The sequence below is a fragment of the Erinaceus europaeus genome, chromosome 15 (genome assembly GCF_950295315.1).
Source record: "Erinaceus europaeus chromosome 15, mEriEur2.1, whole genome shotgun sequence".
Classification (NCBI taxonomy): Eukaryota; Metazoa; Chordata; class Mammalia; order Eulipotyphla; family Erinaceidae; genus Erinaceus; species Erinaceus europaeus.
In genome coordinates, this window is record NC_080176.1 from 78,466,980 (window position 1) to 78,488,254 (window position 21,275).

Genomic DNA, 21,275 nt, shown 5'->3' on the forward strand with positions numbered 1-21,275 from the left:
TAAATAAGGGGCCGGGTGATGGCGCACCTGGTTGAGAGCACATGTTACAGTGCACAAGGTCCCAGGTTTGAGTCCCCAGTCCCCACCTGCAGGGGGAAAGCTTCACAGGTGGTGAAGCAGTTCTGCAGGTGTCTCTCTGTCTCTCACCCTCTGTATCCCTCCCTTCCCTCTCGATTTCTGACAGTCTCTATCCAATATATAAATAAAGATAATAAATAAATAAAAAAAATTCAGTGAGCTTGTGGGATGTTAGTGAATTGTTTATTGGTGCTTATTCTGGTGTCTGGCACATCGTAGATGTTCAGAGAACGTTTATTGAGTAAATTACAGTGAGATTTCATAATTAGTGGATGGGATACTTGAGAACAAGAGTGATGTGCGTGTGTGTATATGTGCATGTGTGTCATAGCTGACTGACCTACCTTTTCTCACTACCTTTTCATGTTTTTTTCTAGACATAAAGTTTTCTTTCATTTTCTTCCTTGCATTTGAAACCTCAAAATACTGTGGCTGCAAAGCTGACTGTATTACAGAGACTGCTCTTGTCAGGACACAGCTTTGTGTCTGGAGGAAGCCAAGCACACATTCATTCAGATCTTCATCGGACTATACACCAGAGGTTCCCAGCCCCGTCTCCGCCTCATAATCACCTGGAGGCGACAGAAATTCTGACACCTGTTTTCCACTCCACGGATACTGACTCAGTTGTCTGGGGGTGCGGCTGGGCAGAGTATATATTTTCAAGTTCCCCAGGAGATTTTAATATACATTCATTGAGAAGAACCAGTGCTCCAGACAACTATTTCCAGATACTCTCTGATGTCATCTGGTGTGAGGAACCTCTTCTTCTCTCTTCCTTCATCTAGCTTGGCCAGTACCATATTGCTTTTTAATCCTGGGTCTTATTCTGTTGTTTGTACTTGACTCTTTTTTTTTTTGTACTTGATCTTTTTGTACTTGACTCCTCTCCTTTCCCTTAATTTCTTTTTCACTAGAATACTAGTCAGCTCTGGTTTATGGTGGTGCTGGGGATTAAACCTGCAACTTCAGAGCCCAAGGACCCGGGTTCAAGCCTCAGGTTCCCACCTGTGGGGGGGAAAGCTTCATGAGTGGTGAAGTAGAGCTACAGGTGTTTATCTCTTTCCCTTCCTACCACCTCCCACCAAATTCTCTCTGTATCTATCCAATAATAAATAAATAAAAGTAAAATAAATTTGAGAAAATCGACTCCTATAAGCCAGCTTTGTTTATTTTCAAATTTTTATTTATAAAAAGGAAAAAATGACAAAAAACATAGGATACGGGGGTACAACTCCTCACAATTCGCACCACCAGTGCTCCCTATCCCATCCTCTCCCACCCCAAAAGTGCTTCTGTTATTTATCCCTCTGGGAGTATGGATCAGAAGGGATAAAGAGATAAAACCCCATCATTATGGGGTTTAGAAGGTAGATGGTCTGGCTTCTGTAATTGCTCCCCTGCTGAACATGGGCATTGGTAAGTCAATCCATACTCCCAGCCTGTCTCTCTCTTTCCCTGGTGGGACAGTGCTCTGGGGAAACAGGGCTCCAGGACACACTGGTGGGGTCATCTGCCCAGGGAAGTCAAGGTTGGCATCATGGTATCATCTGAAAACCTGGTGGCTGAAAAGGAGTGAAAATATAAAGCAGAATTGTTGACTAATCATAAACCTAAGGAAAAGAATATTGCAGATGAAGATTTGGGATCTCCATTTTGGAAATAGCTAATATTTTAGGTATATTCCAAGGGGTCCATGACTTTATTAGTTTTTGCCTGAGTCTGACAGCTGATATGCAGGTGGACCCAAGGTATTGTCTGGGGCATCTACATTATTTTAATTTAATCCCCCCTACTTTACTGGGGAGGGGGGGAAATGCCTTACAACACAGTTGTTGACACATAGACACTCTCCTCTCCCCATGATCGGTGTCTGCAAGACTCTCTCTCCCCCAGCATAAGTCCTGAGGTTTTAAAGAATTTGGAGAAGATGGAATTGTGTTTCCCCATGCGTTGGTTCAGACTAGATGAGGTACAGTTTGCAACACCAGTTGCTGGCAATTTTAAGTATGTAATTTCATGGTCATAAGTGAGATAAATAGGCTATTGGATCCTTAGCTTTGTCATAAACCTGGTGTGCTGACTTTATTAGAGAAATCATCATTGAGAAACCAAAAGTTGTTTCACTGGAAATACATACTCTAATGACTAGGGAGAGGCAGAGAGAGAGAGAGAGAGAGAGAGAGAGAGAGAGAGAGGAGACTATAAATTAAAGATCTCAACTACTCCTTTTACACATGCTGCCTGGTCCCATACTCAGCTACCTCTGTTCTCCAATAGCCAGTAAGTTCTTCCTTCATCTCTGAATTGAAAATTCTGCACTTTGACAACACTGATACTTGTTGATGTGAAATACATGCTTTCATTTTGCAGACTTTCTTTGGGTGTTCTTTTTTATTTATATTTATTTATTTATTTTCCCTTTTGTTGCCCTTTTTATTTTTGTTATCGTTATTATTGTTGTTGTTATTGATATGATCATTGTTGGATAGGACAGAGAGAAATGGAGAGAGGAGGGGAAGACAGTGAGGGGGAGAGAAAGAGAGACGCCTGCAGACCTGCTTCACTGTGAAGCGACTCTCCTGCAGGTGGGGAGCCAGGGCATCGAACTGGGATCCTTAAGTCTGTCCTTGCACTTTGGGCCACGTGCGCTTATCCCTCTGTGCTACAGCCTGACTCCCTCTTTGGGGTGTTCTTTAGTTAAGTTGATATCTGTATGGCCATGGTGGTTTATCTTCTTCATCTTATCTGACAGTAAGCTACTTCATTTCATTTCTGAGTTAATCTGGGAGGAATGCCGTGTAAGGAAACCCAGGGTTAGAATAGAAGTTTTAACAGAGATTGTAGAATACACTTCTCAGGGATAGTAAAAGTCTCTCCAAATATGTAGGTTTTCAGACATGTTCCCTTTCAATCAGCATTGTTATCATTGTTTTGAGAATTTTCTAGAGGCTTTATGAATGAATTGGAATGTAGATGAAAATAAAAAATGTGTTCTATTAGTTAGCTTTTGGTAAATATGAATTACCACTTAAGAGCTACTTTTTGGTGTGATAACACAGGTACTCTGTGTTCACTGTATACATCTGATACACAGAAATGTGTAAAAAAGTAAATACTTTCTTCCCTGTTTGGTAATCTGTGGCTAGACACAAGTCATTGCCCTTTAGGGAGATTTTAAGCTCAAAGTCAAGGTTTCATGCAACTGAAGATGAACTATTTTATTTTTTAAAAAATCACTCTGTCTTGATTCTCACTGTATTGGGTTGGAATTAACCCAGAAACAGAAATTATTGGAAATGAATGCCAGTATTATTTTTATTGTTCACTCTGCATAATAGAACCTTGCTTAGGTCTGAGACCAAGGGGGCAGCCCCTAGTCTTGTCCTGAGACCAGCTGGACATCAGGCATCAGGAGGCAAAGGTAAGATCTGCCTTGGGGAGCATCCCAAAAGAAGGAGGTGCTAGCAGGCAGGCAGGCAGACACAGACAGGTTCTGACAGAGAACAAGAGATAATAAAACCAACTTGAGACATGAACCCTGCCCCCTGAGGAGATAAGAACTGAGAATCACTGCATGATTCAGATTGACTCATGTCTCCCATCAAGGAAAGGCCAAGGCGAGGGGAGAGCAGCAGGTAGCAGGGTCCTTTTCATTGAGAAAGTGAAGAACTCAGCTTTCTGGATCAATTCAGGAAGAGGAAGAGAAGCAGGAATGGATCCTATGACAGAAAGCCATTCATTCACACAAGCAAGAAATGTCTTTGGCTTGACTCTTGTAGAATAATCTGCTAGTGTTTTAGATCTTTTTTGAATCCTATGTTATACTGTTCTAGATCTTGCTTGAATCACCATGGATTATCTTGGCACGGCAAACACTCAGTTTGGGTTTAATCTATTCAAAAAGCTGAACAAGATAAAAGATGGCAATATCTTCTTTTCCCCTTTGGGTATGTCAACGGCCTTTGGCATGCTTTTTCTGAGGAACCAAGGAGACACCTCCAAACAGTTACAGAAGGTAGGAATGTCTTTCAGGAGCAGATTGGCCTTTGGGTGTAGGCTTCTCACCAACTACCAAGAACAGTCCCACCAGGAAACAGAGAAAGCATGTGAGGACACAGAGTAATTTCAGGCCCTTCAGAAAAGTTCCTTTCTCTCTTAGAAATGGCACCATCCCTTCAGGTCACTGGTGGTTGAAATTCTTTGGAGTGGGCAGAGTGATTGGCCTCATCTGACGCCATGAACCTCATAATTAAAGATGGAGCCTGAAGCACAAAGCCTACTGGATGAAGTTGCATAATTCCCAAGAGCACATAAGTCACACATCAAAGATGAATACATGAATGAATACACCAGTGGTGGTGCCCTTCTGAAGGCATCAGTCAATCTGTGAGGAGAGATACATCACCTGGGTACCGTGGAAGCTTTTCTTCACAAGCATCCACTCTCCTGACGGAATGCTGTGTGAGGCTTTCTTTGTTGTGACCACCACAGTAATTCTTTTCCCCCCATCCAGATGCTTTGTTCTGAAAAAGATCCAGAAGGCCCAAGAATTAAAACGGAAGAAAAAGAAGTGGGGAGACACGTCTTCCATTTTCAATATGGCTGCTTTTTAGAGGTGGGCTCACTCGGGCAATGCATAGATCAGGTAACACCCTTGGTTATTTCTCAGTCACAGTAATTCCTACACTCAAATCATGTTGCTAGGACTATCCTACAATATTAAAGCCTTTACTGGGAGGAGATCTTAACTTTAACATACCACAAGCACTTTAATATATATGGGCAAATGAGCATCTGAGCTTTGGAGCTAAACAGATTGTGTTTAAACCCTGGTTCAGTCAACAGCTATACCACTTGCATCAAGTTATTCATCTTTGAGCCTTTGTAAAGTATCTGGTAGAATGCCTGGAATACCCTGCCAATTCATCCAGAGGTGTTCATAAGAGTAGTAGATGGATGGCATTATTATTATGTCCCATCTCAATTTTAACTCTCTCAGCTAATCCTTTATTAAAAACCAATTTATTAGCATAAGACCAACAACTTCTTGGGTTCTCTTCCAGCTCCAAGGCTGTAATCTCCACCCAAAAGGTGTTTCTGCGTAAACACGAGAGCAGGATTAAGTCCACAGGTCTTGACTGGTATTCAGAGCTAGTTAGCAGTCTCAGGAGGAGCCCATCTTCCCCAATAGTAGTCACAGCCCATTCTCAGGGCCTCATAAAAGTCATGGCTCCAATCACCCAGGATTATGAGCTGCTCATTTCACAATTCCACAAGGCCAGATTGCCTGGGTGGTTCAACTACCCCTTGTGGAGAGTCAGGCTTCCTTACCCAGTTTGTACATCCTAGTTGCGTGTTCTGCTCTCTACCCAGTGAAGGGATTGCTTGCAGAGCAAACAATCTGAGCATGGTAGCCTAGGACAAATTTTTGTGTGTGTCAGAAAAAGGCATTCCTCATAGCCACCCCCCCCCCCCGAGAGATTATTCACTTCTGCCTTGATGAATGGGGTGAAGATTAAATTTTAGTCTATATGACTGTGTGTGACAGCTTTGTCTATGCCCCAGGATTTTTATGTGAACCATGGAAGTATATATGGAATTGCATACTGACCAGTCGAGAATGATGGGTATATCTGGGAGATCATCTATCTTATTTATTTTGCCTCCAGGGTTATTGTTGGGGCTTGGTTCCTGCAACATGAATCTACTGCTCCTGGAGGCTTTTTTTCTCCCACACTTTTGTTGCCCTTTTTTTTTTAAATCATTGTTGTTATTAATATTATTATTGTTGTTGGATAGAACAGAGAGAAATAGAGAGAGGAGGGGGAAAGACAAAGAGGAGGAGAGAAAGATAGACACCTGCAGACCCGCTTCACTGCTCATGAAGTGACTCCCTTGCAGGTTGGGAACCGGGGGCTAGAACCGGGATCCTTATGCCAGTCCTCGTGTTTAGCGCCATGTGCGCTTAACCCGCTGCGCTACCTCCTGACCCCCAATCTTATTTATTTAATTTTTTTAAAAAAAAAACTTTTTATCTTTTTCTTTGATAGAGACAGAGAGAAATTGAGAGGGAGGGGGGAGCCAGAGAGGGAGAGAGAAAAGAGAGATACTTTCGACCCTGCTTCACCTCTCATGAAGCTTCCCCCTGCAGGTGAAAACTGGGGGCTTAAACCCAGGTCTTTGCATATGATATTAAGTGTGCTCAGTTCCACCACCTGGCCCTGAGGCCATCTGCTTTAATCTCTCTCTCTTTTTTAATTGAAAATATTTGTTAGATAAAGACAGAGAAGGAAAAGAGGCAGAGAGTGAGCGAAAGATACCCTGTCGGGGAAACTTCCTGCATGCGGTGGTGGGGACCAGGACTGAACCCGGGTCGCATGCATGACAAAGCAGCACACTGTCCAAGTGAATTATTTCACCAGCCTGAATTTCTTCTCTTAATAGATAAACAATGACTGAGTTATATGTGATTTTGGAGACGGGCCAGGTATACATTTGATTATCATAAGAATTCAGAGTATTCTGGGGTCTGGGAGAAAGACTCACTAGGTAGAGTGCACAAACACACTGTGTAGACTTTATCACATGGGAACACAACATCACACACAGGGGAAGTGTACAAGTGGTGGAGTGGTGTTGTAGTCTCTCTCTCTCTCTCTCCATATATATGTATATGTCTTTCACTTCCTTTATTAGATTTGCCCCCAAGGTATTTTATCTTTTTTTGGTGCAACTGTAAATGGGATTACTTGATTAATTTCCCTTTCTTACCACTCTGTTTGTTTATAGAAATGAAACAGACTTATGTATATTGAATTTGTATTCTGTCTCAGGGAATTTATTGATTTTTTATCTAGTAGTTATTTTTGTAGTTTTTAGAAATTTTCTCTGTTTATTAACATGTCATCTGTGAATAATGATAATTAAAATGACTTTAAATAGAAGGAACATAATGTAAACTATCACTTTTACATAAGTAGGTATTGAGTTATATCAAATCCTTTTGTTCTACGTTGACTGGAAGGATCATGTGATTTTTATCTTTTTTTAAAAAAATATTTATTTTATTTATTTCCTTTTGTTGCCCTTGTTGTTTTATTGTTGTAGTTATTACTATTGTTGTCGTCATTGTTGGATAGGACAGAGAGAAATGGAGAGAGGAGGGGAAGACAGAGAGGAGGAGAGAAAGATAGACACCTGCAGACCTGCTTCACCACCTGTGAAGCGACTCCCCTGCAGGTAGAGAGCCAGGGGCTCGAACCGCTATCCTTATGCCGGTCTTTGTGCTTTGCGCCACCTGCGCTTAACCCACTGCGCTAAAGCCCAACTCCCGATTTTTATCTTTCTTTGTGCTCATGGTATATTACATTGATTCACACATGTTGAATCATCCCTGCACCCCTGGGATGAATTTTATTTGATCATAAAGGTTTATTCTTTTGAATTCTATTTGCTAAGATTTTGCTGCAATTTTTTTTTTGTGGTCATGTTCAGCAGGTGCACTGATTAGTGATTTCCCTTTTTTAAATTTCTTTGTTGGGGGATTAATGGCTTACATCCAACAGTAAAATACAATAGTTTGTACATTTCTCAGTTTTCCACCTTTCCATTCCACCCCCACTAGGTCCTTCTCTGCCATCATGTTCCAGGACCTGAACCCTCCCCAACCACTTCAGAGTCTTTTACTTTGGTGCAGTACATAGTACACCAACTCCAGTCCAAGTTATGCTTAGTGTTTTCCCTTCTGATCTTGTTTATCAGTTTCTCTCTGTGAGTGAGATCATCCCATATTCTTCCTTTTCTTTGTGTCTGATCTCACTTCACATGATTTCTTCAAGCTCTATCCAAGGTGAGGTGAAGAAGGTGAATTCACCATTTTTATTAGCTGAGTAGTATTCCATTATATATAGAGACCACAACTTACTCAGCCAGTCACCTATTGACACCTAGGTTGCTTCCAGGTTTTGGCTATAGCAAATTGTGCTGCTATGAACACGGGTATACACAAATCTTTTTTGGGTAGTTGTGTTTGGTTCTTTGGGATATATCCCCAGGAGATGAATTGCAGGGTCATAGGGGAGGTCTACTTCTAGCCTTCTGAGAGTTCTCCAGACTGTCCTGCCCACCTTTTAAACATCCTTTCCTGTTTTGGAGATCAGAGTGGTATTGATTTTATAGAATATGCTTGGAAATATTACCTCTTCTGATATTTGGGAAAAATTTGAGTGCTATTACTTTGTTTTTTCACCAGGACCTCATATTCACATCACTCTACTGCTTCTGAATTTCTGTGAACTTCCTTGCTTCTTTTGCAGCATCCCATACAATATGATAGTTTGTTTGTTTATTTATTTATTTATTTATTTTTACCAACTTAGTTATTACTGGGGCTTACGGTCTCCACAGTTATGCCGCTACTAGAGGCCATTTATTTAATTTATTTTTTAATTGAGAGGTAAGGGAAATACCAAGAGAAGGAGGGACACCTGTAGTACTGCTCTACCACTTGTATATGTACCATGCACTAACTGATTAGCCACTGGAGCTCCTGCTCTACCACTCGTGAAGTAGGTGGGGACTGGGGCTTGGACCAGAGTCCTCAGGCATGCTAACATGTGCACTCTACTGGGTGAGCTGGCACTCAACTCCTGATAGTTCATCTTTGTTTTTGTCTAGGTAGATTTTAACTTTCTTTTTCTTAAAAAAAAAATCTTTATTTATAAAATGGAAACACTGACAAGACCATAGGATAAGAGGGGTACAATTCCTACCACCAGAGCTCCCTATCTCATCCCCTCCCAGATAGTTTTCCTGTTCTCTAACCCCATGGGAGTATGGATCCAGGGTCACCATGGGGTGCAGAAGGTGGAAGGTCTGGCTTCTGTAACTGCTTCCCTGCTGAACATGGGCGTTGGTAAGTGGATCCATACTCCCAGCCTGCCTCTCTCTTTCCCTACTGGGGTGGGCCTCTGGGGAGGCTGGGCTCCAGGACATATTGGTGGGGTTGTCTGCCCGGGGACAGATGCCCATGGCATCATGGTAGCATCTGGAACCTGGTGGCTGAAAAAGAGTGAAAATATAAAGCAGAACAAATTGTTGACTAATCATGAACCTAAAGACAAGAATATTGCAGATGAAGATTTGGGGTCTCCATTTTGGAAATAGCTAGTAAGGTCTATTTTAGGTCTATTCCAAAGGGCCCATGACTTTATTAGTTTTTGCATGAGCCTGACATCTGATATGCAGGTGTACCCGGGTTATTGTGTGGGGAGATGATGTCATGGCTAGAAAGCTGGATCAGGGAAGAGAATAAGCTCCCAAATATGGGAAAACTGTATAAGCAGTCCAAGTGTAGTTAAGAAGCATTTTGTTTAGTCTCCATGTATTTGACATTTTTCTTATTTTCTTTTTGTTGTTAATTTCTAGCTCCATGCATTGTGATCACTAAAGATACTTGTTATAATTTACATATTCATATATTTGATCAGTCTGTGAAAATATTCTATGTGTATTGACTGGGATGGAAGATTTTGTATATAGATATGTAGATATTCAGTCCATCTCCTCTATAGCTTCATTTAAGGACACTATTTTCTGTTGTTGTTGATTTTTGTTTTAGTATAAATGATCCATCTTTTTCCATACATGGTGTATTAAGATCACTTACAATTACTGTGCTGTTGTTAATATATTCTTTGAGGTCAGTTTGTAGTCATTTTGTATATGTGGGTGGACCCGGATTGGGTGGATATATATTGAGGATAGTTCTAACCTTCTTTATGAGCTGATCTTTTGATCATTACATAGTACCTATCTCTGTCTCTCATTACCTTTTTTTTTTTTTTTACCAAAATTCTCTTTTTTTATTTCTTTATTAGGGATTAATGTTTTACAGTCAACAGTAAATACAATACTTTGTATATACATAACATTTGTCAGTTTTCCACATAACAATACAACCCCCACTAGGTTTTCTGCCATCATGTTCCAGGACCTGAACTCTTCCCCATCAACCACCCTAGAGTCTTTTACTTTGGTGCAGTGCCCATGAAATTCTCTTTTATCTGAGAGTAGATAGCTACCCTTGTCCTTTCTTCTGTATTAATGTCTTGGGACACCTTTCTCCATCCTTTCACCCTGAGCCCATATTTGTCTATATGTCAGTCTGTCATATACATAGTATAGATGGAACCTTTAAAAATCAGTTTAGCTATGCTGTGGCTTTTAATTGGTATTTTCAAGTCATTCACTTCTGCGTTAATTTTTTTTTCTGCATGAGGCTTACTATTATTCTATTTCTTTTTTTAAATTTTTATTTATAAAATGGAAACACTGACAAAAAAAACATAAGAGGGGTACATTTCCACAGAATTCCCACCACCAGAACTCCATGTCCCATCCCCTCCCCTGATAGCTTTCCTGTTCTTTATCCCGCTGGGAGTATGGACCCAAGGTCATTATGGAATGCAGAATGTGGAAGGTCTGGTTTCTGTAATTGCTTCCCTGCTGAACATGGGCATTGACAGGTCCATCCATACTCCCAGCCTGTCTCTCTCTTTCCCTAGTCGGGCAGGGCTCTGGGAAGCAGGGCTCCAGGACACATTGGTGGGATTGTCTGTGCAGGGAAGTCTGGTTGGCATCATGGCAGCATCTGGAACCTGGTGGCTGAAAAAAGAGTTACCATATAGAGCCAAACAAATAGTTAACTAATCATGAACTGATAATTTTATATTTTTGTTTCATTTCCAATTTGTTCCTATCTGTCTTTTTCATGTAGATGGTTTCCTGATTCTCTCAGCTCTTTTAAAAGGCCTCTGATTCACATTTATTTTTTAGTTACCATAAGGGCTATATTCAACTTACTATACTTAACAATAGTCTTTCTCTCTCTCTCTCTGTGTGTGTGTGTGTGTGTGTGTGTGTGTGTGTGAGTATGTGTGTCTCTCTCTCTGTGTGCACTAGTCTTCATCATCTGATTTTACTGCTCCTATTCATTTTTCATCCCATCTTATATTTTGTTGTTATATCATTCTGCTGTCCCTGTTTTATGACTTATTTATATCACCTTGACTTTTCTTTCCTTGTGGAACTCTTCAACAATTTTTGTAAAGAAGGTCTGGTAGTAGCTGTAGCTGACTAAAATTGGCTTTTTTTTCAAAGATATTCTTTTTTATTTTTATTTATTTATTATTGAAGAGAGACAGAAATTGAGGGGGAAGGAGAGATAGAGATGGAAAGAGACAGAGAGATACCCTGCTTCACCACTTGTGAAGCCTTCTTCCTGGAGGTGGGAACCAAGGGCTTGAACCTGGCTCATTGCACACTGTAATGTGAGTGCTTAACCAGGTGTGTCACTGCCTGGCCCCTCAAATTGGTTTTGTATGTCACAGAAGGCCTTCATATTTGAATGGCAGTTTTACAGGAAAAAGTATCTATAGCTATCAATTCTTATCTTTTGGCACTTTGAATATGTTATTTCACTCTCCCTTGAACTTCAGAGTTTTTGCTGACAAGCAAAATGACAATCTGAAAGTCTTGTCTTTTAAAGTTACTTTCTCCCTTTCTTTGGAAACTTGAACTTGTTTTTTTTTTTTTTTTTTTTAACTTTGTCCTTGTCTGTATAGGCCATTTTAGATTTTGGAATTTGGATATCCTCTCTACTTCCTAAATGTCTATGTTCTAGTTGTTCTCAAAATTTGGAAAAAATTCAGTTATTTGCTCTGTTACTCTTCTTCTAGAATTTCCATTGCCCTCGTATTTATTTCTTTAATATAGTCTGATCTCTCTTTTATAGTTGTTTTATTTTCCTTAAACCTCATTTCCTCCCTCCTATTTCACTTGAAATAACGATGATTTTTATTTCCTATTCTGATAGTATGTTCTCTGTTTGACAGAGTTCACATATTACATTTTCTTAGTTCACATGCACTTCATTTAATGTGTTCATATATATATAGTTACCCAAATCTTGCTGGCTTTTGGTAAGAACACTTGGAACACCTGTATCTCTTGATGATTACTCTGACCCTGACTTTCCATGTTCAGTTGAGGTTTTCTAATTATTTAAGATGGTTTTTCTAACTTTCTTCTTTGGTAACTTCTCTATTCTGAAGCTTTATGACTTTCACCCAGGAACTCATTTACTTCAAGGACTCTCATCTTGCTTTTAATAGGTGGCCTATTGGCTTTCCCTGTGCATCTAACTTATGTTGTCTACCTACAAATGATACTCATCTACAGTGGTGGGATTTCCTTTTGTTTATAATGTGTGGCAGGGAGAGGGAGGTCAGTGGAGACCCTGGAAAATCTGTGATGACTTCTGGCATTGCTAAAGGAGGAGTAGGAGGTCCACTGTTTCTGATTTAGTGGTACTTATTTTCTTGTACTTTGTAATTCTGGAATTTGAGATAATATTTGAGTGGTAATAAAGAGAATTTCAGTGACACCCAGGATATAGTTACATTTGTCTGGAACAAGACCCTTGAAGGAGGTAAGTGGAGGGTCAGGTGCCAGTCAGATAGCTCAGCAGCACTGCACAGGACTTTTAGATGAGAGGCCCTTGCTTCAATCCTGTTTGCCCACCAATATCTAGAGCTGAATGGTGCTCTGACGAAACATGTAGACAAACCAACACACGGTCATCCAAGGAAGCATGTACTTCCCTCAGGAGCTTAGTGGATGTGGGATGCTAAAAGCAAGCACATAAAACACTTTTAGCGGGTAACTGCATTCAACAAAATGTTGTTCCAGCCAAAAATGCAAGATTCTTGGTTCTAGGCTAGAGGACTACACTTGTTTGTTTTTTTTTTGTAGCTGAGATGGGTTGTGATTCACTTTGTCATCTGATTTGTGTAAAAGTCTCTGAGCATGAGGTCAGATGGTGTCGTACCTAACTGAGCACACGTTACAATATGCAAGGACCTGGATTCAAGCCTCTGGTCCCCACCTGTATGGGGAAAGCTTTATGAGTGGTGAAGCAGGGCAGCATGTGTCTCTCTCTGTTGCTGTCACCCCCTTCCTGCTCGATTTCTGGCTGTCTTTATCTAATGGAAGTCACCGAGCATCCAGGGGCCACACCCAACGGCCACATTTCAGGCTGCAGAACTGCAGGGAAAACCCAACAGTCATATCCTTCTAGGTGAGAATCTCGATTCACTTTGGTCAAGATAACTCACTGAGTTTCTGCTTTGATTTTGAAGATGGAGAAGACAGAAGAGGTGCATCACCAATTCCCAAAGATTTTGAGTGAATTAGGCAAATCAACAGATGATTACGAAGTGAAAATAGCCAACAGGCTGTTTGGAGAAAAGACATACCTGTTCCTTCAAGTAAGTCTGTCTGTGTCCACTGTGTCTGTAAGTAGTATTCATGCATGCTCAATGGTTCTGTTTAGGTCTGGGTCTTGGAAGCAAGCCTCACAGTGTATTTGCCTGGCTTGGTCTATTTTTTTTTTTTTTAATCTGCCATTATTGCCTGTTCTCCAAACAACCAGGACCCAGGGGTGTTCCTGTTTAATACTAGTCTTTTGGGAGATTCTTTTGAATCCTGGCAATCTATTATGAATCTGATTTTTCTCTAACCCCACTGTACCTGCATAAAAATGTGCATGCAAGTACTCAATGTGCTTTGCTCTAGTCCTCAGAAATTCCTGCTCGAAACATCAGTCATCCTGATGTTATGTAATATGCAGATAGATCTGTTAGAGACATTGCTAGTGGATAAAATGAATTTTCAAGATCTTTCTATTCCTTCCCTATTTCTTCTAAAGAAATATTTAGATTATGTTGAAAAGTATTACCATGCCTCTATGGAACCTGTGGATTTTATAAATGCAGCAGATGAAAGTCGAAAGAAGATTAATGCCTGGGTTGAAAGCCAAACCAATGGTAGAGTATGTATGGGTATTGCATCATAACAACAACAACTAACACTCTTTGAGTTCCCACTAGGAATGAAGTCCAGTGCTTGGCATGACTTGGGTGCCAGGGTCACTCCCTTTTGAGGTACTTGAGATAGAAGGGCAGGGAGAGGACTGAATGGTGGGACTGGCAATGCAGATAGTGGAACAGGCTGAGTAAATGATCTCTGGGCAACCTCAGAGAACCAACAGGAAGTAGGGAGGAGGCCACCGGAAGTCCACGCCATGGAGACATTTAGTGCTGGATTATCTGCCTGTGCTTGTGAATCACAGTCATCCTTGGGGCTCCTGAAACTTGGGCTGATGTCTGTTTTGGGGCTGACATTTATTCCATTATTGCAGAGCCTCCCTCTCTGAGTCTGGATCCCTAAATGAAAATGCTAGAAAGGGTCTCCTTTCTCCTGGTGAAGTGTGAAACTTAGTGTTTTCATTAAAATAAGACTTTACTACTATACTGCTGGAACCCCATGCATCTCCACTTGAGCATTTTGCAGGGATGATAGCAACTTTCCATGTATCCAGTGCTGAGCACTTGACAGTCTTCACCCCATCTTCCCCTCCTACCTTCCAGGGGGAGCCAGACACAAGACAAAGTTGTTCACATGGAAACTCTCTAGGAGAGCCATAGCTGCTGTCAGGCTTGGGTTTTCAGGACATATATATTATTCCAGTCCTCACAGAAACACCTGTAATTTTAGAATGTATTCTTCATACTTAGTGCAAAGGAAATAAAATTTTGAAAAACAGGAAAAGCTTAACTCATCATTAGGGTACAGGACTTGTATCCCTGAGGTCCCAGAGGACCCAGGTTCAAGTCCTAGCACCACCATGTACCAAAGCTGACCAGTGCCCCCCCCACCTCCAGGGTTATTGCTGGGGTTCAGTGCCAGCACTACAAATCCACTGCTTCTGAAAGCCATTTATCCCACTTTTTATAGGATAGGACAGAGAGAAATGGAGAGAGGAGGGGGGACAGACAGGGGGAGAGAAAGACAGACACCTGAAGACCTGCTTCACTGCTTGTGAAGTGACCCCCCTGCAGGTGGGGAGCCGGGGGCTCAAACCGGGATCCTTGTGTGGGTCCTTGTACTTTTTACTATGTGCACTTTGTGCGCTTAACCCAGTGCACCACTGTCTATCCCACGTGCTTTCTACCTCTCTCTCTTTCATATGAAAATGAATTAACTCTTTAAAAAATGAAAAATGAAAAGCGGGTTAAAGAGGGTCTATCAGAAGGTGAGCTGAAAACAGTATTCATCAAAATTTAGTGCAGAATATATTAAATCCAGAGAGAAAAACATGATTCATTCTCTAATAGAATAAGAAATCCATCAATCCTGGGTGTTAGTTTAACAAGTCAATAAAAATCCTAGGTCACTCGATGAAGCACTTCTTATGAGCCAGACAGTGTTCTGATAGCTTTACACATATTTTGACATAATTCCTCTCAACTGCCTTATGAGGCAAGCTCTATTCCTATTTTGCTAATGTGGTAACTGAGGTACAGAGAGCTTAATAATGTTCCCATGGTTCTTCAACCAACAAAAGGCAAAACTGGGAGCAAAATAGAGGCTGTCTGACCGTAGAGTCTGAACTCTTAGCTGTCACACCTCCGTTTATCCAGTGGGACAAATGGGTGATGGACAGAGTGAGAATTTTCCGATGATTCTGTCAGCAAGCTCCTTGATTCTCAAGTCTTCAGGTTATATCTGAATTATTAATGATTCATTCCAGCCGACCTATCTGGTCTCTGCCATCCACCACACCTGCAGTTTTGAAGAAAGCCCATTTTGTTGTTGCTCTTTTGCAGAAAAAGTCAAGGACCTGTTATTAGATGGCTCCATAAACAGCTCCACAAAGCTGGTGGTAGTGAACATAGTTTACTTCAAAGGACAATGGGACAGCGAGTTTAAGAAAGAAAATACCAAGGAGGAGGACTTTTGGCTGACTAAGGTACAGTCGTTAATTTATCCACCTGAGGTGCTTGCATGTGGAATGTAAAATATAGAGTTACGTTTTTAAAAGTATCTACCTATTATTTTGTTCAATAGGACATAGAAAAATTGAGAGGGGATAGAGGAGATAGAGAGACAGAGGGGCCAGGTGGTGGTGCACCTGGTTAGTGCTCACAACAGAGCTCACAAAGACCCAGGTTCAAGCCCCTGGTTCCCACCTGCAGGGGGAAAGCTTCACAAATGGTGAAGCAGGGCTGCGGGTGTCTCTCTCCCTCTCTATCTTCCACATCCCTCTCAATTTCTGGCTGTCTCGGTCCAATAATTAAAGATAATACAAAAAAAAAAATAGAAGAGCTGGGGGGGGGAGAGGGAGGAACCTGCAGTGCTGCTTTACAGCTGTCATGCAAGTAAGGACTACGGGCTTGAACCTGGGTTCTTGCACACAGTGATGTGGGAGCTCAACCAGGTGTGCCACCACCCGGCCCTCAGAGTTAGGTCTGAGCAGGTGAGCGTGGGAGACGGCCAAGGTGGAGTTTGAGATTCTGATTGTGAGCATTTCTTCAGTTTGAGCACACCATTCCGTTGAGCAGTTGGCTTTCTCATGTGTCTTTTGATACTTATTTTTTTGCAGAACGTGAGTAAGTCTGTGCCCATGATGATACAAGAACATTCCTTTAGCTATGTGTCCTTGGAGGACTTGCAATCGAGAATCCTGGGCATTCCTTATAAAAACAACAACCTCAGCATGTTTATCCTGCTGCCCGATGATGTAGACGGCCTGGAGAAGGTAAAACTTGGAGTCTCTGCAATCTCACTTCCATGGTTTGAGGCCGTGTCCCCCGAATCTGGTCCTTGGGGAGACTGGAGACGGGGCTTCTGATTTGGAGTTGGTGTCCAGCATGGTCAAGTAGAAAAGATGAACAGGGGGCTGGGTGGTGGTGTACTCGGGTAAGCACGCATAGCACTAAACGCAAGGACCTGCACAATGATATGGGTTTGAGTCCCTCGCTTCCCACCTGCAAGGGGGACACTTCACGAGAGGTGAAACAGGTCTGCAGGTGTCTCTCTCTTTTTCTTCTCTCCCTTTCTATCTCCCCCTCCTCTCTCAATTTCTCTCTGTCCTATCTAATAAAACAGAAAAAATGGCCTCCAGGAGCAGTGGATTCATTGTGCTGGCACCAAGCCCCAGCAATAACCCTGGAAGCAAAAAGAAAAAAAATAAAAAGATGTTCACTTGTGCAGCCACTGCTGAGGGATGTCTAAAGAGGAGCATTCAGTGGATTCAGTTGAGACTGAGAAACACCCGTACTAGAATATGGTCTGCGTGAGCTAAAATGCACAGCCAAGGTCGTATGGGGCGTTTGTAAAGGTCACCCTGTGCTCTGAGAAATTCTGCTGGATTCTTGCTAAGAAAAATATCAGATAGAAACAGCGCAAAATTTTCACATTATTCAGTAGGCTGTTAAGACTTCTGGATTTCTTTTTATACTTTTTAAAAAAAACTATCTTCATTTATTTAATGAGTAGAGACAGCCAGAAATCGAGAGGGGGATGAGATAGGGAGAGAGGAAGACACCTACAGCACTGCTTCACCACTTGCAAAAGCATTCCTCCTGCAGGTGGGGACTGGGGCCTCGAACATAGGTCCTTGAATATGGTAACATGCATTCAACTGGGTGCATCACCACCAGGCCACCCAAAAGTTAACTTCTAGAACATACTTAGATTTCTAGCAAAATTGAGAAAAGTGTACATTACAGTATTCAAGGACTCAGGTTCAAGCCCCAGTCCCCACCTGCAGGGGGGACGCTTTGCAAGTGGTGAAGCAGTGCTGCAGGAGTCTCTCTCCCTCTCTATCTCCTTCTCCCCTCTCAATTTCTCTGTCTCTATCCAATAATAAATAAATAAATAAATAAACAAGCAAATGACTTATTTCTCTTTCTTTTTTTTTTTTTTTTTTGCCTCCAGGGTTATTGCTGGGGCTCTGTGCATGCACTACGAATCCACTGCTCCTGGAGGCTATTTTTTCCCTTTTGTTGCCCTTGTTATTATTGTCATATAGGATAGAGAGAAATTGAGAAGGACAGGAAGATAGAGAGGGGAAGAGAAAGACAGAGACTTGCAGACCTGCCTCACTGCTTGTGAAGCAAACCCCCTGTAGGTGGGGAGCTGGGGGCTCGAACTGGGATCCTTGCACTGGTCCTTGTGCTTTGTGCCATGTGTGCTTAACCCGCGACTTATTTCTCTCTTATAACCATTCGTTTGATTCGATGGACCTATCTCATGCACACACATATTTAAAAAAGTCACACCGAGAAAAGGTGGAAAAGCGTAAAGTCTAGTGGTAAACCATGCAGCAGGTCAGCCAGCAGCTCCCAAGCGTGTGTCCCAGAGGACGAGACCCCAAGAGAATGAGAAGTTTCTACAAAACACTGGCTTAGATAATCTTCCATTCTCATGTTATTAGAGTCCGTTTTTTTTTCCCTATGTCCGACGCTAATCATGCCCACTTGGCCCACGTTCTCTTTGTTTATGGCAATTAACAGTCATAATGGATATTCCCAACACACACGTGTATTAAGTTTAGAAATATGATAATGTCCTTTTATAAAAACAATGAGGTGAGAGAGTTAGGCAGTAGCGCAGCGGGTTAAGCGCACGTGGCGCAAGGACTGGTGTAGGGATCCCTGTTTGAACCCCCAGGTCCCCACCGGCAGGGGACTCCCTTCACAAGCGGTGAAGCAGGTGTGCAGGTGTCTATCTTTCTCTCCCCCTCTCTGTCTTTCCCTCCCCTCTCCATTTCTCTCTGTCCTATCCATCAACAACAATAACCACAACAATAAAACAACAAGGGCAACAAAAGGGAATAAATAAACAAATAAATAAAACAACAACTTTCTACTTGTGTTACTTCTTCTTCTAGCGTTTGCCCTTCTTCCGTAGCCAGTCAACAGCGTCAGGTTGAGCCTGATGTAAAGTTTCGAGACCTCCTTTGAATCAGTAGTTACTGTTACTCATCCATTTTTTTTTTACCTTTTATGAAAACCTAGGCCATCCTTCCACCTTTTTTTTAAATGCTTCTTTATAGATTATTGATAAACTCACCCCTGAGAACCTGGTGGAGTGGACCAGCCCGGGGCGCATGGAGCAGAGGGACGTGTGTTTGCACCTGCCCAGGTTTGAGGTGGAGGACAGCTACGACCTGGAAGCGCTGCTGGCAGCTCTGGGCATGCAGGACAGCTGCCAGGAGCTGGGGGCCCACTCCCCGGGGGAGTCCTCACACTCGGGGCTGCAGGCCCAGAAGTTCCTGCACAAATCCTTCGTGGCGGTGAAGGAAGAAGGCACCGAGACTTCTGCCGGCACTGGTGTGGGCTTTGTGGTCACATCAGCACCAGCTTCTGAGAGTTTCCATTGCAATCACCCTTTCCTGTTCTTCATCAGGCGCCGTGACTCGGACAATGTCCTCTTCTTTGGCCGATATTCTTCTCCTTAGAAGGACCAAGGACAGTCAAACTGTGTGCAGAAAAACCACCACCAGTGCTGGCGTGCTCACCCTGTGAAGGAAACAAGCCTTTTATTAATAATTGAGCTCACTTGCTTCATTCCAACACCACCCTCAACATCAGCAACTCAGTGATGGTCATAGCATGTGTGTGCTTAGAATTCTTGTAAGGATTCTTTTGGGGTGGGCAAAATGGCCCCCTTGGATAGTGCACTGCTTTGCCACGTTTGAGCCCAGCCCCCACCTTGATGAAGGAAACTCCCATATTGTGGTCTCTTTCACTCTCTGCCTATCTTAAAAAAATAATACAAAGTATCATTTTGTTTGTATTATGCATAAGTGAGTCAAATCAATGCTTTTCAGTAATCTTCCAATTGATCAAATAAGCCAGTATCTTGATGTAGTTTTCTAGTTGAATAAAGAGAAACATTCTTCTCTGTAAAGACAGTAGGTTTGTGCTTTCTGGGTATTCTAGTTCAAATATTTTGACATCTAATGATGTACAAGTAAAATAAAATAGCCAATTTACTGAACTCATGTGTTACTTTTTTTTTTTTTTGCTTTCTCAGTTACTAGTGTGAAAAGTTGTACAAAGGGAAAGAGAATTCAGGTACTTATCAGTGGAATATAATTAAGACAAAAGCCAGAATAAAATAACTCAAAATAATACAGGCAGAGCAAATTCCCATATTTTTTGTTCATAAAGTAAATTGCATTGATTTGAAAGTAACAAATGTGTGTATAGAAAGAAGTACCACCCTGGTGGACACATGGATGTAATCTCACATATGCACCAGAAATTATAGAGGACTTTAAAAAAATTTCTTTGTTGGGACATTAATGTTTGACATTCAACAGTAAATACAATAGTTTGTACATGCATAACATTTCCCAATTTTCCACATAAGAATACCACCCCCACTAGGTCCTCTGTCATCCTTCTTGGACCTGTATTCCCCCACCCCCACCCACTCCAGAGTCTTTTCCTTCGGTGCAATACACCAACTCCAGTTCATGTTCTACTTGTGTTTTCTCTTCTGATCTTGTTTTTAAACTTCTGCCTGAGAGTGAGATCATCTCATATTCATCCTTCTGTTTCTGACTTATTTCACTTAACATGAATTTTTCAAGGTCTATCCAAGATCAGCTGAAAATGGGGAAGTCACCATTTTTAATAACTGAGTAGTATTCCATTGTGTATATAGACCACAACTTGCTCAGCCACTCATCTGTTGTTGGACACCTGGGTTGCTTCCAGGATTTGGCAATTACAAAGTGTGCTGCTAAGAACATATGTGTACACAGATCTTTTTGGGTGGGTGTGTTGGGTTCCTTAGGATCTATCCCCAGGAGAGGAATTGCAGGATCATAGGGTAGGTCCATTTCTAGCCTTCTGAGAGTTCTCCAGACTGTTCTTCACAGAGGTTGGACCAATTGACATTCCCACCTGCAGTGTAGGAGGGTTCCTTTGACCCACAACCTCTCCAGCATTTGCTGCTTTTCTGATGTATGACATTATCACAGGAGTGAAGCGATATCTCATTGTTGTCTATTTGCATTTCTCTGACAATCAAAGACTCGGAGCATTTTTTCATGTGTCTCTCGGAGGAGGATTTTTTTTTTTTCTCCTCCAGGGTTATTGCTGGGCTCGGTGCCTGCACCATGAATCCACCGCTCCTGGAGGCCATTTCCCCCCCCTTTTTGTTGCCCTAGTTGTTATTGCCATTGTTGACGTTGCTTTGTTGTTGGATAGAACAGAGAGAAATGGAGAGAGGAGGGGAAGACAGAGAGAGGGGGAGAGAAAGATAGACACCTGCAG

General features: G+C 41.9%; 1 protein-coding gene across 4 annotated transcripts; it reads left to right on the top strand.

The window, feature by feature from the left end:
- Positions 1 to 811: 811 nt before the first annotated feature.
- Positions 812 to 19,989, top strand: LOC103114269 (serpin B13). 4 transcript variants are annotated; one of them, XM_060173991.1, is made up of 8 exons: positions 812 to 831; positions 3,915 to 4,096; positions 4,595 to 4,726; positions 13,281 to 13,409; positions 13,850 to 13,967; positions 15,810 to 15,952; positions 16,586 to 16,741; positions 19,043 to 19,989. In XM_060173991.1, the coding sequence occupies exons 2-8, from the start codon at positions 3,932 to 3,934 to the stop codon at positions 19,445 to 19,447; spliced, it is 1,248 nt and encodes a 415-aa protein (XP_060029974.1). In that variant the 5' UTR covers positions 812 to 831; positions 3,915 to 3,931; the 3' UTR covers positions 19,448 to 19,989. The 4 variants fall into 4 exon arrangements, with proteins under 4 accessions (XP_060029974.1, XP_060029973.1, XP_060029972.1 ...); XM_060173990.1 differs by lacking the exon at positions 812 to 831 and adding an exon at positions 1,343 to 1,497; XM_060173989.1 differs by lacking the exon at positions 812 to 831 and adding an exon at positions 2,271 to 2,361.
- The last annotated feature ends 1,286 nt before the right edge of the window (positions 19,990 to 21,275 follow it).

Coding starts and splice junctions, on each gene's coding strand:
- LOC103114269 (XM_060173991.1), top strand. CDS start 3,932: ATGGATTATCTTGGCACGGCAAACACTCAGTTTGGGTTTAATCTATTC. Junction 13,410..13,849: donor AGACATACCTGTTCCTTCAA/GTAAGTCTGTCT, acceptor TTTCTTCTAAAG/AAATATTTAGATTATGTTGA. Junction 16,742..19,042: donor ATGTAGACGGCCTGGAGAAG/GTAAAACTTGGA, acceptor GCTTCTTTATAG/ATTATTGATAAACTCACCCC.